The sequence below is a fragment of the Mustela nigripes genome, chromosome 8 (genome assembly GCF_022355385.1).
Source record: "Mustela nigripes isolate SB6536 chromosome 8, MUSNIG.SB6536, whole genome shotgun sequence".
In the NCBI taxonomy this organism is placed as follows: domain Eukaryota; kingdom Metazoa; phylum Chordata; class Mammalia; order Carnivora; family Mustelidae; genus Mustela; species Mustela nigripes.
The window spans coordinates 6,087,023-6,103,828 of record NC_081564.1 but is presented as its reverse complement, the minus strand read 5'-3'; the positions used below and the strand labels follow the sequence as shown (position 1 = coordinate 6,103,828).

General features: G+C 43.2%; 1 protein-coding gene across 8 annotated transcripts in view; it reads right to left on the bottom strand.

Moving 5' to 3' along the window:
* Window positions 1-829: 829 nt before the first annotated feature.
* Window positions 830-16,806, bottom strand: part of MPHOSPH9 (M-phase phosphoprotein 9) — a 66,886-nt gene continuing 50,909 nt past the window's right edge. For 6 of the 8 annotated variants that reach the window (XM_059408279.1, XM_059408281.1, XM_059408282.1 and 3 more), the window contains 8 exons: window positions 14,554-14,688; window positions 13,532-13,707; window positions 11,522-11,668; window positions 10,507-10,627; window positions 9,614-9,717; window positions 8,646-8,893; window positions 8,255-8,323; window positions 830-4,606 (listed from right to left, as the gene is read on the bottom strand). In XM_059408279.1, coding sequence (XP_059264262.1) covers window positions 4,505-4,606; window positions 8,255-8,323; window positions 8,646-8,893; window positions 9,614-9,717; window positions 10,507-10,627; window positions 11,522-11,668; window positions 13,532-13,707; window positions 14,554-14,688 — 1,102 coding nt within the window. In that variant the 3' untranslated portion in view covers window positions 830-4,504. Of the gene's footprint in view, window positions 4,607-8,254; window positions 8,324-8,645; window positions 8,894-9,613; window positions 9,718-10,506; window positions 10,628-11,521; window positions 11,669-13,531; window positions 13,708-14,553; window positions 14,689-16,806 lie in introns of those variants that run through there. The other 2 variants (XR_009405857.1, XM_059408284.1) reach the window with 2 other exon arrangements.

The following is a 16,806-nucleotide window of genomic DNA, read 5'->3' as shown; positions in this document are numbered from 1 at the left end:
GGTGTGCGGCTGGCAGGGGGTTCTCTCCCCAGTACCGAATACGCTCGCTTTGGGCACGAAAGATGAAAATGCCCCTTGGTCATCAGAAGTAGCGGGAGCGGTGTTAACAGAAGGGATGTGTGAAGCTCTAGTCCCCGACCTCAAAAAGGACCTGGAAGAGGATCAGAAACAGATTCATCTTGATGTTCCCTCCGGACTGGACTCTCCAGTTAGGAACAGGACGGCCAAGAGGGTACAGGGTAAAATTGACAATGAATCGCTGAGTATGTAGTTAGATTGAGCGGAACGGCCTTTTTGCCAAGGGCTGAAGTAATGGAACCAAATGGGCCACACCTAAAACCTAGCTTACCTGTCCTTCTGTGGGCGAAAGGAGCGCTTTCCCCTGGAAGGGCAAGCGCTATAATTAAAGCAGCCCCAGACTGTTCCGATAAAGCCCGGGCAAAACCACCAGAGGCTACTCGACCCTGCGGTGACTTAGAATTGGAGAGGAGGCCAGGAAAGCCATCAATCATTACACATCTCTCAAAATACCCCTCTTACCATCTTAGGGCGATCACTCTGAGACCAGTGAAGGTGTCCCAACAAATACGAGACCCTCACCTTCTTCCCTCCACCCAGAGGTGCCTTAAGTCCCACTGAGAATGGTTTCCGGCGCATGCAGAGAGATATCCAGAGGGAGGCTCTTTGCCTGTCTGCCACCCCGAGCTGAGCCCCTAGGCGATACCACTGCAACCTTGCCATGATTGCACTCAAAATTTGGGAGGCCTTCATCAAAAAGCAGCTCCCCCAATAACCCGGTAGGAATAAATACACTGATATCACAAGGCAGTTCATATCCACAAGTATTTATTGAGTGCCTGTACGCAAGACATGATGGTCCCTGCTCTCACAGAGCTTACAATCCCATGACTCCAATACTTGCCTAGATTAAAAAAAAAACTGCAGCAAGCACTTGTCTCTGCCTGACCATCAGCAGCACTGGAGGAAGCAAGTGTTTCACATTGTTTTGGTCACTGTTACAGTGCAATTGTGAATAAAGCGATTATCTTTGAAGTCTGGAGTCACAGCGATGACGTGGTACGTCCTGTCCAGCAAATGCAAATTTATGGCTTGATTCCTCCTATTTGAGAGGCATCTACTGAAATAAAATGTAAGTCAGAAGAAGGCTTTGCAACACAGGTCCTAAGATACTGGTGTAGTTTAACGTATTATCATACTGCCACAGAACTCTTGGCAAAAAATTATCATCTCCTGCAGAATGTGTGCAATATAATTGGTTTAATCAGACCTGTACATCTCATGACCACGCACACTCTCGTGATGGGTAAACATGATTTACCTGTAGGACTCATGAAGGGTGCTAGGTATGCACTTACTTTTTAAAGCTTCTTAAAGACTCGCAGCACAAGTGACACATTAAAATGTAATGAAAATTGCTTGAGATAAAAATTAAAATGACAAAAATGTCTAATTTTACTACATATGTAAGGGCAGAATTCAAATTTAAAGAGCATTCAGCAAAGCGCCTGAGTCTTCAGAGTTAAGAAGGGGAACCAAACTCTAAAAACAACCCTCGTGTTCATATGGCCCTTCTGATGCCTAGTGCAGACCAGCCTTCCTGCGGTCCTGCCTTAGAGGCCACCACCTTGGACCTCTAATTATGGGACATTCAAAGGAGCCATTATTTTGGTTACATGGACAAAACCTTTTTTTTTTTTTTTAAGGAAAATAACCTATGTTTACATCAAATAACCCCAGATCCCCCATTTTAGATGCTTCTGAACTTCAACCCAACAGGTTACCAGTTTTAATAGTCAAAAAACAAACACCTCACACCAGGAAGATCATATGAATTCCAAGAGTTTTGTTTTGTTTTTTGCAAAAAGGTGGAGAGATCATCTTAGACCACCTAACAGAAATGTCAACCAACCCAAGGCAATTTTTAAATCAATTGCTGGGGGCACAACCTACTTTCCTATTTAAAAAGTCCTAAATCACTACTTCAAAGCCTTGATTAACTCCAAATGAATCTGAAATGTGTACTTTTGTTGAAAAGTTAGGAAGCACCAGGTACTTTACCTAATCTCCTTTAAAATGGAAGGAAGCTTATCGCTTCATCTTATCTCTTGCTGCTGAGCTGGGCAGGCCCAGCCAGGTGGTGACCCAGGTCTGCCTGGCTCTCCCAGTACAGAACCCCGGCAAAAGAGTAAACTCTACTTGCATTAAAAGAGGCACTTCCCCGAAGTGGAAGGTGCTTTCAGGCTGTTCCTCTCCAGCAGCTCAGCCCCAGCCAGGAGCCAAGCAATTCACCTCCCAGGGACACCCGCAACTTTCTAACATCGCCACTTCTGGGGTTGAGTTGTTTTTAAGTGGAGTGTTCTGTGTTTGTAAATCAAGCACGAAAAAGGGAAAGATGGCTGAAAGGATTTTCCTTGGTTCTCCTCTTCACAGCTATGAAGAAAAAGGTTTTTTTTTAAATAAAATGTTTAAATAAGTGGTACTTACAATTTATTATATATTTAAAAAAATCAAAGCACATGTTTTCTGATAGGCACAGAAGAGGTTTTGATGGGGTTTCAGATCTTTCTTGGAATAAGCCAATAGAGACTACTAAGAAGGTAACTCGTTCACAAGATAAAACTTCTGAAATGGCAATTTCCTATTCTTGAGAAGGTAGTGGACTTGATGATAAAAGGAGCAACAAGGAATATCCTAATAATTTTCAAGTTATATTCTAATGTCACATCTAGGAACACAAAGGTAATAACCATCAGTAAAGTCGATCCCTTTACTAGGTCTTAACACAGCTGTACTGGAGCTTGATTAAAATTAATATATTCTTTAACTAGTTGACTTAAAAAAAAAAAGGTTAAAAAAAAGTACTATGAATAAAGGCACTTATTCTGTTGATGAATAATTGTGATTAGCCCAAGGTCTTCGACTGTTGGCAGGAGATGGGAGCAAAGGTTCGATTCACGAATAGGAACAGAAGAGGCAGGTGTCAGATGGCCCCTCCTGACGGAGGACCACCCAGGAAGCTGAGAAGGGAGCCCGCTGGGGCAACGGGCCCAGAGCTCAGCCAGGTAAGCTTTGGTGAAGGGTGCAGTTTGAGATTCCCTGCTCAAAGGCATACACAGACCCTAGTGGAGTGATGCTTGGCTTGGCTCATTATAACTACAAGCTGCTAAGAGTCACATAAGAAGAAAAAGTTCAAAAGAAAACCAAACTTTAAAACCTGAGCATCATCAGTGGCAATCAATTCTGCAAGTTTAGAATGAGTCTATTTATGAACATGTACACAGATATGTGGGCACTGGATTCCAACCAGCCCCCGAAAAATGGGCAGTGGGGCAGCCCGGACTTGACCCGAGGTCAGAACATACACCTGCTGTTGCTGCTGATCAGAGCACAGCCTCCTGCCCGGGTGCCGCTGCCAAGGCCATGAGCGGCAGGTCCCCAGCACGGCCCAAGGAAAGGCCCACGCGCCATCCGCACACATTCCCTGCCTGTGCACATTAAGGGGAGGGGACTCTAATCTAAACCTAGCATCCTGACAGCCCCTGCCATGGCTGGAGGGTTTTTTTTTTTTGGCGGGGGTGGTGGGAGGCAGTGGGGTTGAAAACATCTGCTCGGTGGCTCTGATGGCAGAAACCAGGACCACTCTGAACCCTTGCTGGGTGGTGGTGGTCTTTCATCAAAGCTTGATCCATCATCACCTTATGGCCACCGGAGGGACATGGTTTCACTCGGAATGCTGGGCAGAAAGCCCCGGCTCCCCCAACGGCTTACCGTTTTCTGGAAAGTACTACATATGTGACAACATTAGAGAATAAGAGCACTCATTTCTCTTTCCTTACAGACAATAAAGTTCAAGGGAAACAAAATGAGTTATTCACAGTTTCCAAAGCTTTCCAATATTCCATTACTTCCAATAGTTCCATTATTATTACTACTGTAATAATCACTCTAAGACTTGTTCCTAAAGGAACTGCATTACCATTAAGAAAAAAAAAAATCTCAACACAACTAAAATTCAGGGTATGCTGCATTCTTTTTTTTTTTTTTTGGATTCAGCATGTATTGGTCTATTATGGAAGCTACTCTTAAGCATTTATTTTTTTAAAAAAAGAATCATATTCACAATGTAGAACAAGTATATAAAATTAGTGTGCAAAGTTAATTGTAAAAGTTTAACACTATTTGTTTAGAAACAAGCTGCCTCCCCTGTTTACATTTCCTTACTATGGATATAAACTGGAGACTTATACTATTTAAAAATAATACTTTTTAAATAGTAAAATATACAAGAGATTCCTGAGCATAACAAAAATATCTTGAAAATATGTGGCCATTTGAAGTATAAAACAGCAAGTGTAAAGAATAGCATGATTGTAAAACTACTATTTGAAGGCTTATAAACAGTACAAAATAGTTTGCCTTTTCTGAGTGCATAATTATACATTAGTGCAAACAAAAATGTCTCAAAATTTAATGGCTACAAATCTCAGAGATTTGCAGAGGTGCGCAACACATGAAATTTCTTTAATGTCATTCGAACTGAGCCCAGTTCTCGATTAATCCTTTCCAAACGATCTTCCAAGGCTTCCTAAAGGGAAATCACAGGAGAAGTTGCATCAGAATTCTATATCAGGTTCACTGGTTCTCTTGATTACCACCAAACTGACCTTTCTTTTAGCAAAGGGGCAGGCAGAAACATTCAAATTACAGAGTTGTGTTTTTTACACACTTCCTCTTATTTATATCGTCTCTTTAAACAACACAAATCAGGGTCTCAACCATCCAGAATAAATGCTGCACTCAGTGCCCTAACAGCCCCAGTACCCTGCTGCTTGCAGGGTGTGAAAATCTCAGCAAGGGCAACAGGACAGACGGGAGAAGGCGACTCTCAGCCTCTGCTGGACTGAGAGCAGACCAAGAGGAACCCAGAGGCACTTTACACACGTCACCAGAAGAAACGGGTTGGTGCCTTATCCCACTTAGGTGTATGTCAAGCAACTTTCTTCTGACAAGAATGTCTAAGTTAAAAAGGAAGGGAATACACTAGAGGAGTTTCTTGCAAGAAACGAGATTTCACAAAGAATCAATGTAACAACTGCTATTTTTAAATAAGCAGTACATGGGGCACCTGGGGGGCTCAGTGGGTTAAGTCTCTGCCTTTGGCTCAGGTCATGATCTCAGGGTCCTGGGATAGAGCCCTACATTGGGCTCCCTGCTGAGCAGGGACCCTGCTTCCAGCCCCCCTGCCTGCTTGTGATCTCTGTCAAATAAAATCTTCAAATAAATAAATAAATAAGCAGTATTACAATTAAATAAATAGCGCCTGGAATATAAATTTATCATTTTAGATACTTTATTCAGTCTTAACTCCAATGGTATCCTTAAATAAAACTTTAAAATTCCTCTTTAACAACTTTAATTATAAAAAGATCACCCGGGGTGCCTGGGTGGCTCAGTGGGTTAAAACCTCTGCCTTCAGCTCAGGTCATGATCTCAGGGTCCTGGGGAGCCCCACATCGCGGGGGGGGGGGGTGTCTCTGCTCAGCAGGGAGCCTGCTTCCCCCTCTGTCTCTGCCTGCCTCCCTGCCTACTTGTGATCTCTCACAATAAAATAAAAGGATCACCCGAGGGGAGCCTGGGTGGCTCAGTCAGTTCAGTGGCCGCCTTCAGCTCAGGTGCCTGGATGGAGCCCCAAGATCGGCTCCCTGGCTTGTGCTCTCTCTTGCCTGCTCACTCTCAAATAAAATCTTTATAAAAAATTAAAATAAAAAAATAATAAAAGGATCACACATTCATGATAAAATACTTAGAAGACAGAGGAGTAAAAATAACCAGGTCCTCTTTCCTGGGGTTTTTGTGTAGATACCCACATCATTAAGAAGAAAAATAAAAACAGAATCATATTCACTACTTCAAAACATTTTTCAACTGAACTTTTGTTATGAAATATCTTTCTATGATATCATTTTAAATTAGTGTGCAATATTCCATTAGATTTAACCAAAAATCTTTTATTTTTTTAAAGATGTTATTTATTGATTTGACAGAGAGACACAACTAGAGAGGGAACACAAGCAGGGGGAGTGGGAGAGGGAGAAGCAGGCCTCCCACTGAGCAGGGAGCCCGATGCAGGGCTCAATCCCAGGACCCTGGGAATCATGCCTTGAGTCGAAGGCAGACGCTTAACAACTGAGCCACCCAGGCGCCCCTAACCAACTATCTTTTAGTAGAAATTTAGGTTGCTTTTAATGTTAAATAATCCTGCAATAAATATTCTTAAAAAGGTTTCTTTGCACACATCTATAAGCATTGCCTTCGGAATCATTCCCAGGAGAAAAATGCTAGGTCTGAAAAAAATACAAAAATCTAAAGCTCTGGATCTAGGTCAAACTAAATTCCAAAAGGTTTGTGACAATTTCCTCTTCTACCTGCCATGTATGAGAACATGGTTTTCTAGACCCTGTGTACTGTTTTGGGTTTTTTTTGGGGAGGGAGGGGGTATGTTTAAATATCTGCCTATGTAAGGTTTTTGTTTTTGTTTTTAAATGATGCTTTTTTGGGTTGCCTGGGTGGCTTATTTGGTGGAGCATCTGGCTCTTGGTTTCAGGTCATAATCTCATGGGTCATGAGATCGAGGCCTGTGTCAGGCCCCAGGCATCATGGGGAGAGTCTGCTTGAGATTCTCCCTCTGGCCCCTCCTCTAACCAGGGCCTGCACACTTTCTCTCAAAATAACTAAATAATTTTTTTTTTTTTTTAATTATGCTTTGGAGCACCTGGATGGCTCAGTTGGTTAATTGTATGGCTGGTTAAGCATCTGCCTTCAGCTCAAGTCATGATCCTGTGGCCCTGGGACAGGCCCCGCGTCAGGTGCCCTGCTCAGCGGGAGTCTCTTTCTCCCTTTTCCTTTGCCTCTCCCTGAACTTACGCTCTTTCTGTCTCTCTAATGAATAAAATCTTTTCAAAAAATAAAGCTTTTGTTCAGATGTGTATTTTACTCATGGGTGAGACTGAATTTTTTTTTGTTTTTGCCCAATTTTACTCTTTTCATTTACGAATCATATATAATCATCTTCAGTCCCTTTTCACTGTCACTGGTCTCCTTACTGGACGAACAGCTTTGACATGTATGAACAGGATCTACTCCCTTTTAAGTTACTTTAAAAGCTTACAATCATTATATAAAAATATATTAGGGGCGCCTGAGTGGCTCAGTGGGTTAAAGCCTCTGCCTTCAGCTCAGGTCAGGATCCCAGGTCCTGGGATGGAGCCTCACATCCATCCGGCTCTCTGCTCAGCGGGGAGCCTGCTTCCTCCTCTCTCTCTCTGCCTGCCTCTCTCTCTACTTGTGATCTCTGTCAAATAAATAAATTAAAAAATATATATATTAAACAAATGTTTCAGATAAGTTTAGAATCAAGAGTATCTACAAGTTTTCCTTCTGCCTTCCCAACAAGGAAGAAGAGTTTCATGTGTGGAGTCTTATAAATTATTGACTAAAGACTTTGGGACCAACAAAAACTGTAACAGACTTAAAGTCTTAAGGAGAAGTTAGGCATAGAGGCCCAAGGAAAGACCTCCGCTGTTTTCTTTGCTTTTTTCCCTTCTGGTATCACAGATCAATCTGAAAATGACTTTTTCCTGAAGTTAAAGCACTGAAAAGCCAAAACATGCAGTTATGTAAGAGACATATCCTTGTTGTTATGCTTAAAATGTTACAAAAAGGAGATTTTCAACGTCCCATGGCTTCATGCATTTTTCTCTCTGGAAAGCAGCTAAAACAAATGCACATGAGCTGCTTCGCCTGCACCATCTCCTGCTCAATAATGGAATCACATCTCTCTTTTTTTTTTGACGATTTTATTTATTTGAGAGAGCGAGTACACCCAAGCCCAAGCAAGAGCTGGGAGAAGCAGACTTCCCGCTGAGCAGGGGGTGCTGGATCCCAAGACCCCCGGGATCATGACCTGAGCTGAGGGGAGACGCTTAATGTAAGATCTGTTCAAAGCCATATTGCATAGTAGCAGGAAGATCTTTTTCATTAAGTATAAAGGAAAAATCACTTTTTACTCCAGAAAACCACAGTGCAGTTCTAAAATATACTATAATCACCAAACACTTCCCAAAAGGCTATAAGTCTGGCCCAGTTGCTTCAGGACACCTAACACGTCCTCTCGGCTAAACGAGCACCAGCCGGCACCACGCAGCTGATGCAGATTCAAGCTAAGACGGTTCACCTGGTTTAATCTTGTCTGCAAAGTGATTCGTCCTCCAGTAGAAGGCATTCGACTTAGTGCCGCCTCAATCTGTTGACACACAAACAAAATTTAAATAAAAACAGAAGAATTCTGATGAGTGGCAGGGACGTCTGTAACAGAATGGAAAGGACAGGCTTCGGCCTAGTACTTCCTTGTCCGCCTGGCCTGCACCGCCACTCCCCCTGCCCCAGTCAGCAAGGGCAGCTCAGCTCAAACTGGCTCCCAGCGCGGCTTTGCTGTGCAAGCCATAGAAGCTTCTGGCACGGTCTGACTCTGTAACTCCCTTCTGACTATTCCTCAGACATAGGCATTAAGTTCAGAAAAAGGTTTTTTCTGTTGTTTTTGTTTTAAAGTTTTTGTTTGTTTTTACCTGGTCTTTTTCTTTTGTAAGTTCATCAAAAAACCGTTCCGTTTCAGCTAGGGTCCTAATTTTTGCTGTATATTCAAAATCATTACCATGTGGTGCTACTGACGCGGGCTTACACTGTTCATAGCTAACTGATTTATTCTTCTCCCAGGCTGATCTCACAGACACTTTCTTCACTTCATTTGGCAACAGTTCGGGAGAAGGGCTGTGATTAGCATGGATGTCGGTGGCTGCTTCTGAGTATTTTTTTTCTGTCAGAGAGAAAGGGATTTTCTTTTATTTCATATCCATCTTCCTGATCGATCATATACATAACTATATATGTTATCTAAAGGCTGCCACATACCAAAAAAAGTAACAAAAAGAAACACAATAATCACATTTAGTCAGTGCTTTTCCTCCATAGAATTCTAAAAGTTTTGCTCTCGGTTGGACAATCTGTACAACGTCCCTAAGAGAAGGTATATAAACTTTCTGTGAGCTCAAAAGAACTTTTAATAAAACTTAAAGCCAAAAAAAAAAAAAAAAAGTTAAGCGCTAAGCTCACATTTAGCGGACACAAACCCGAACCAACAGTGCAGAGCCAGCATCTTACCGGGTCTGCCCAAGTGACTCATATGTATTATCTTGTACTTTATTCCAAACTTCAAAGATAAATGAGAAAAAAGAAAAAAAAAAATAACCCGCTGCCCAAGTTGCACAGAAATGCCAGAATGTAAAAGAGAAATGGAACAGTATGGCTCTAGTAAGCAAGCATTAACAATGTCTGTACCTCAGTTTCCCAACTTTTCTATCAGGATAATAGCCCTGACACATTATATGAGCCGCACCAACGCATGTTCTTAGAGGCCCTTGGGCAGAAAAATTTTTTAAGTGCAGGATATTACACTATTTAGGACCTTGAAAAGATACCAGAAATTCACAAAATGAATGACTAAAACCATAACTAGTAATTTTTTAGGAAAAGATACCTTCCAAGTCATCTAGAGGAAGAAACTGGAGTTGTTTTCTTGGATTGGTACGTTGTAAAGCAGACACAGGAACAGTATCTAAATCATCCAAAAGTATATCAAATCTATTGAATGAAGCAAGTTACTTGTGAGAAAAATGTTAATTGATTTTCCCTGTCTCCACTAGAAAGCTGAGCTGGTGTCCGGATAACTCACATATTCATGTATTTTTTAAAAAGAAAGCTGGTCATATAATTTTCTAAAACTGAAGCTTAATTTATATTTTCTAACACAAAATTATATTCATGTATTAGAGACTTAAAGCATTTACCCATACATTAGCTCCTCCAATCTTTATAACAAGTTCTAATATATGCGGGCCAAGTATTATTATTCCTGTTTTACAGAAGAGGAAACTGAGGTTCACTGTGCTTAAGGAATTTCTCAAGAGCCTGACCGAGCCAGGTGGCCAGCTCTTACAGCGTAGGGATCCACAGTTCCCCACAGGAGCACGCCCTGTGGCCATGCTGCTTCAGAAAGAGGACAACTGTCCCAAGCACCCAGGGAAACTTACGCATATGCCAGGGCCATCCCAGGACAGCCTGCTCTCTTATACAAATGGTTCAAAAATTGCCCTGTATCATAAACCTTTTCAGGAAAACAAAGAATTGTCATTCTATACCCAAAAGCTGGAAGGGACTCTGACGCAGTACTTAAACTCAGTAGTAGCCAGTTTCCATAGTTAAAAACTGTTTTCACGGATAATAGTACTTTTTTACTTTTAATATGACATTCATTTAAGTGAGTTAAATCCACAGGGTTCCCACTGGCAACTGAAAAATTAGTGATAGCTATAAGCTGACACTTAAAAAAAAAATCAGTAATATTTTATTCTACTATTTTAGAGAACTTACCGAGTTGGACTGCTTTCATTTTTGCTCAGTAGATGACTAAATCCTGGGGACAGATTTTCTTTTGGGGATCGCTTTGGACTATAAGCCACAGTCACTGGCGTTAACATAATCTCTCTTTTTGCTACAGAAGAAAATGAAGAGGAAGTTCACTTTTCCTTCTATACAATACATATATTGGCAGAGCATACTTCCTTTCTCAGTACTCTTTTCTAACTTTAATGGAATACAATTTTATTATAAAACTTTCTGAAAGTAAGAGCATACAAAATTAAAAATAATTCATAATCCTAACACCTAGAGGGAACCACTGTCAACATTTTAGTGTATCCAACTGCAGGGTCAGCACTCAGACTCAAAACTGGTTTTTCAGGATTTTAGAAGTCGACTGGAAATAAGATGGAAACACCAGTGCCCAGTGCACATTCCCATCACACGGGGACACACAATCGCTGGTGTGCACTCCAGTCACACAGATACACACAAACGCTGGCTCCCGCTCCCATCACATGGGGACACACACGCTCGCTCCATCACACGGGTGGGGGGGGGGGACGACACAGAAATATCTTTAGCTGTTCTGAATATGAAAATCAAGAAAACAGAAATCCAATGCCTAACCTTTAGAACCGTAACTGTAACTGACTAAAGAAACCAGACGTAACTATTTATGCAAAGAAGCATCTTTTCCAGGTTAAATTAGTTTAAATTAATTTGTTTGAACTAATGTTTAATTAGATAGTTGTCAACGCTCTCAGAAACTGTGAAATGGCTTAAGTTGCAAAAAGGAATCTGCTGGACACACACAAAACAGTATGCCGTGATAATTTCTTCACCTATCGTCACAGTGTCTATACAGTCAGATGGTATTACTGAGCAAGACCCTTTTTAGGGACTCTGTTCTCAGAATATTCTAGTAGGTGCTAGAGAACAGGAGGGAAAAAGAACATCAGACGTGTGTGCACAGCTCGGATGCCACTCTTTTGAGCCCAGGAGACATATTACATCTAACTCTTACTTGGGGTGCTTGATTTACGAGTTGAAGGTGGTAAAGACGACGATCTCTGTGAAGCCGAGTTAAATCTCTTCTGTCTCTGTTGGGCGCATTTCTCTGGGGACCGACCTGCACTGACTGACGTCTCCGTTTGCCGAGGATTTGCTAACTCTGTAACAGACAAATTGTTAAAAAGTCAACAAACAAAACAAACCTGGGCCGGTTCGGTGCCTTTATTAAGAAATGATTACGCCAAGCAAGCCATTCTCACTATCCAGGTTAGAATGATTATTTGCAAATACACAATGTAAGGATTAAAAAATGCTTGATGAAGAACAAATGTGGGGGTTTATAATGAATTCATTCTGGCTCCCTGTTTACAATTGCCATTCACGGCGATTTTTCAAGAGAGATTACTTTTAGGAAGTTACTGATTTATTTACTAGCAGATACTTCTTCAGAGATGCAATGCCCAAGACTGGACAATGGAATCAGCAGACCCGATCAAGCAAGCACTGGAGTGAGTACAAAGAGATGTAAGCACTGGTGAGCTGTTGAGCAAGGTACTTCCTGGGGTGGTTGGTGGGCTCAGTTGGAAAAACATGTGACTCTTGATCTTGGGGTTGTGATTTTGAACCCCACATCGGATGTAGAGATTACTTAAAAATAAAAAATAAAATTATCTTAGAAAAGGTGGGGGAGGCACCTGGTGGGCTCAGATGGTTAAGTAAGTGTCTGCCTTCAGCTCTGGTCATGATTCCGGAGTCCTGGGACTGAGTCACACAATAGGGCTCCTTACTCAGCACAGAGCCTGCTTCTCCCTCTGCCTCTACTGTTCCCCCTGCTTGTACTCTCTCGCTCTGTCAGATAAGTAAACAAATTCTTTTTTTTTTTTTTAAGATTTTATTTATTGACAGACAGAGATCACAAGTAGGCAGAGAGGCAGGCAGAGAGGAGGAAGCAGGCTCCCGGCAGAGCAGAGAGCCCGATGCGGGGCTCGATCCCAGGACCTGAGATCATGACCTGAGCAGAAGGCAGCGGCTTAACCCACTGAGCCACCCAGGCGCCCCAGTAAACAAATTCTTAAAAAAACAAAACAAAACACACTTCTTGTCTTCCTGACAGATGCTCGGTAACCAAGAAGGGAGAGTAAAAAACACTACACCTCACTTTATGAATACTAAATGTCTATTATAACTTTCCAATGACAAACTGATGTAGAAAATTTCCAAATATCTTTAAGAATGGTTCATAAATCTTTACTAATTAGAACACAGGGCGCTGGGTTGCTCAGTCTTTGTTTACTTTTGGCTCCGGTCATAATCCCACGGTCATGGGATCGAGTCCCACATTGGGCACTCTGCTCAGAGGGAGGCCTGCTTCTCCCTCTCCCTTTGCCTGTTTTTCCCCCTGCTTGTGCTCTGTCAAATAAAATAAAAATAAAATCTGGGGCACCTGGGTGGCTCGGTCGTTGGGCATCTACCTTCAGCTCGGGTCATGATCCCAGGGTCCTGGGATCAAGCCCTGCGTTGGGCTCCCTGCTCAGCAGGGGGCCTGCTTCTCCCTCTCCCACTCCCCCTGCTTCTGTTCCCTCTCTCGCTGTGTCTCTGTCAAAAAAATAAAATAAAATAAGGGGCACCTGGGTGGCTCAGTGGGTTAAAGCCTCTGTCTTCGGCTCAGGTCATGATCCCAGGGTCTTGGGATTGAGCCCCACATCGGGCTCTCTGCTCAGCAGGGAGCCTACTTCCCTTCCTCTCTCTCTGCCTGCCTCTCTGCCTACTTGTGATCTAATAAATAAACAAAATATTTAAAAATAAATAAATAAAATCGTTAAAAAAATAAACAAAAATAAAATAAAATCCTTAAAAAAAAAAGTATAACATGTAGTCTGCCTTGTATAAAAGCAGCAAGTTATGCCATGACTGTGATAAATTAGGAGCCAGAGTATTTAAGGAAGGTGATACAACTGCGGGCAAAGAGGAAGGTATCTATAATCTATTATCTATCTATATCAAACAAGGAAAAAATGCTTACTATTCGAGGTGTCCTCTTTCTCTGTCTGTGTGCCCCAATTTTTAAATATTTTTCCTTCCTCAAGTTCTTTTAAAGCTTTCATGACTGGTGTATCTGAAGTCTCTCTTTGTTTTGTTATCGATAAGCTTCTTGGTGAACTTCCAGATGAAGAATCCTTTTCCGGAGGAGAATGGTACCTTAAATAATAATTGTAAGACACACAGTGCTATGAACGGAGTATTTGTGCCTCAAAACACTCGTATATTGAAGCCCCAATCCTCAGTGGATGGTGTTAGGAGATGAGGCCTTGGGGAGGTGATTAGATTTGGATGAGATCATGAGAGCAGGGGGTCCTTTGCTGGGATGAATGCCCTTCTAAAAAGATGTCTGCACACATTCAGCGAGGAAAGACCAAGACCCAATAACCTGGAAGAGGGCCCTCACCATGAACCCAACTGCGCTGACACCCCAATCTCAGACTCAGCCTCCAGAACAGCAGGAAAAAGTGTTTCCTGTTGAAGCTGCTGGGTCTATGGTGATTTCATAGAGCAGGCTGAGCTAAGACAGAGGTCCCTGGCCCTGTTAGGGGAATGACATGAGAGCTAACAATTACACTCCACAAAGAGTATGTCTGCTTTACAACACAAATACACTGAAACTGAACCTGTAACAGACCAGTGCTTCCCAATCCTCTTCACACCCCGGCACATACAGAAGTATGGTACTTTCGTGGAGCCCTGGAGTAATCTGGTTGCATGCGCTGTCCAAAAGGTGAGAGGGTGAACACCTTAGCCTAACTGAGAGACTGTGCACAGCACACTGTCCTGTCAGGGGCACAGTGGGGGACCTTCTGCCCGCCCTTTGATCAGAAAGCATCTGAAATCCATTAACTTTTCAAAGTAAAATAAAAATCTGGTCCTAAAAAGTAAGACACTGAAGCCACGAAGATAAGGCTCTTTTAGACCTTCCCAGACATTTAAAGGCGACTGAGATCTATGAAACTGTAACCGAGCCTCAATCTGACCTCTGACAAAGCTACCTACCCAGAAGCACAGGTTTCCACCAGCTGGTCATCCATCCTGTTATCCGGGGCGTCCAAAGGCTGGCCGGTAAAGATGGAGTACTCCGCCCCTGGGATCAGCCACTTGCGCCTGCTGACGTCGGAGGTGGCCAGTGTGCTAGGACAGGGAGAAACGAGCTGAGGCATGATGGGCTCATGTTTCAGTTCACGCTGAACACAGACACAGAGCACCCTGCTCTGAAATGGTACGTACACATCTGTACAGTAATTCCAAAACTGCAAGAAGCCCCCTTATTTTAGATACACGAATTCTTATTTTATGGTTTTCAGAGCCAACCGAAGTCTTATTTTAGGTTTCTGTTCCTTTGGAATATTTCTGCATCTCAGTCAAGGTATTCTGTCCACACAGATCTGAACACCAACCAACTTCCTACCACACTTTCTATGCTTCACACCCAACCCACAGCTCAGGCCCAGGAGGTGGAGTGAGAGGGCCCTTCACGCTCCTCCCAGACCAGCACTGCCCGGAAGAATTACCTGGGAAAACAGAAACCTCCTCTATCTGCACAGCCCAGCACAGCCGCCACTAGTCACATGCAGCCCGTGGCTCGTGAGAAGAACCAATCTTTAAATGTTATTTCATCTTAAGGACCTTAAATGTAACAAGCCACACAAGGTGACCAGCACCACTGTACTGAGTCGTGCAGCTGGGGGCCAGGCCTCCCCTCCTATGGAAACCCTAACCCAATGGAGGCTCACCCATCGTGCATTAACCGGCCCTGAGCTAGACTTCCGAACCGCTCTCACCTTCTCCACACCTGCTCCTGCCTTCCTGCTTCACTGTCCATAGGAGGAGCTGCCTGAACCTCTCTGCAATGCCTAGACTCGGACTCCTGCTTACTCGTCCCCCTCCGCTCACTGGAGAACATTCACTGGACTTCTTTATCACTAGAGAACACATTCCCTTGAGAAATCCCAACTCTGGGAGCGCCTGCGGGGCTCAGTGGGTTAAAGCCTCTGCTTTCAGCTCAAGTCATGATCCCAGGGTCCTCTCTGCTCAGCGGCTTCCCTTCCTCTCTGCCTACTTGTGATCTCTGTCAAATAAATAAATAAATAAATCTTTTTTAAAAAATCCCAACTCTGAAGGTTCTTTCGGCTAAGGTGCTCAAGCATCACCAAGGCTCTGTGACCCCAAGGCCTATGATCCCTGGCCTCACCATTTTCAACTGATCAACCCCTCCCTTGGCTTTGCCAGTTCCCCTCTACCTACTCCAGGGCGCACGGTTACTCACTGCTCTGACCCCCTTTCTGTACTCCCCTTCCATCACTCCCGACTGGCAGCAGAGACCTAAGCCTGGAGGAACACGGTGGTCTCGCTCCTGAGTGTCTACAGTCCTCCATTTAGGCTTTGCTGGAAAGCAAGCCACCCAACCGCACGGCCTGGGCTAGCACCAGAGAGTGGTTATTACCATCTCATGGACACCCAACACGGCTGACAACATACCTTTCTGTAATCCGCGCGCTCCAATTCTCCCACCAGGATTCTCCCTCACACCTTCTCCACTCTCCTCCGACCTCTCACCCTGCCCTGCCAGTCACTTGATAGCCTCGCATCACACTTCGGAGGGAAAAAAGAAACCAGGAGACAAGAGGTATCTTCCTCTCTCTGCTCCCTGCCACAGCCAAACCTCTTATAACTTCCCTCCTCATTTTTATTTAAACTCCCAGTCACTCCCTTTTTCCCTCTATTTTTTTTTTTAAGATCTATTTATTTGACAGAGATCACAAGGAGGCAGAGACAGGCAGAGAGAGAGAGGGGGGAAGCAGGTTCCCTGCTGAGCAGAGATCCCGATGCGGGGCTCGATCCCAGGACCCTGAGATCACGACCTGAGCCGAAGGCAGAGGCTTTAACCCACTGAGCCATCCAGGCACCCCTTTCCCTCGATTTTTAAATTAAGAAACATTCTAAACGTCCTTAGAAAATTACAAAGACTACTGTAAGCACTCGCCTGTACTTAGTTTTAACAAATGCTTTACATATTTGTTTTCAACATTAAGACAGAAGATTCTGCATGAAAGGTCATTTTTTAAATTATGTCCACATATTTTTTAAATAATGTCCACATAATGCACACGTCCTTGTGATGCTGCTGTTTCTACTCTACACGCTTCAGATTTCTCCATGTTAACACAGACAGGGGCGTGATTTGAACTATTTACCTACAGTACAAATACACCACACCTTACAGATCCCTCCTCCTGTCGGTGGTTATTT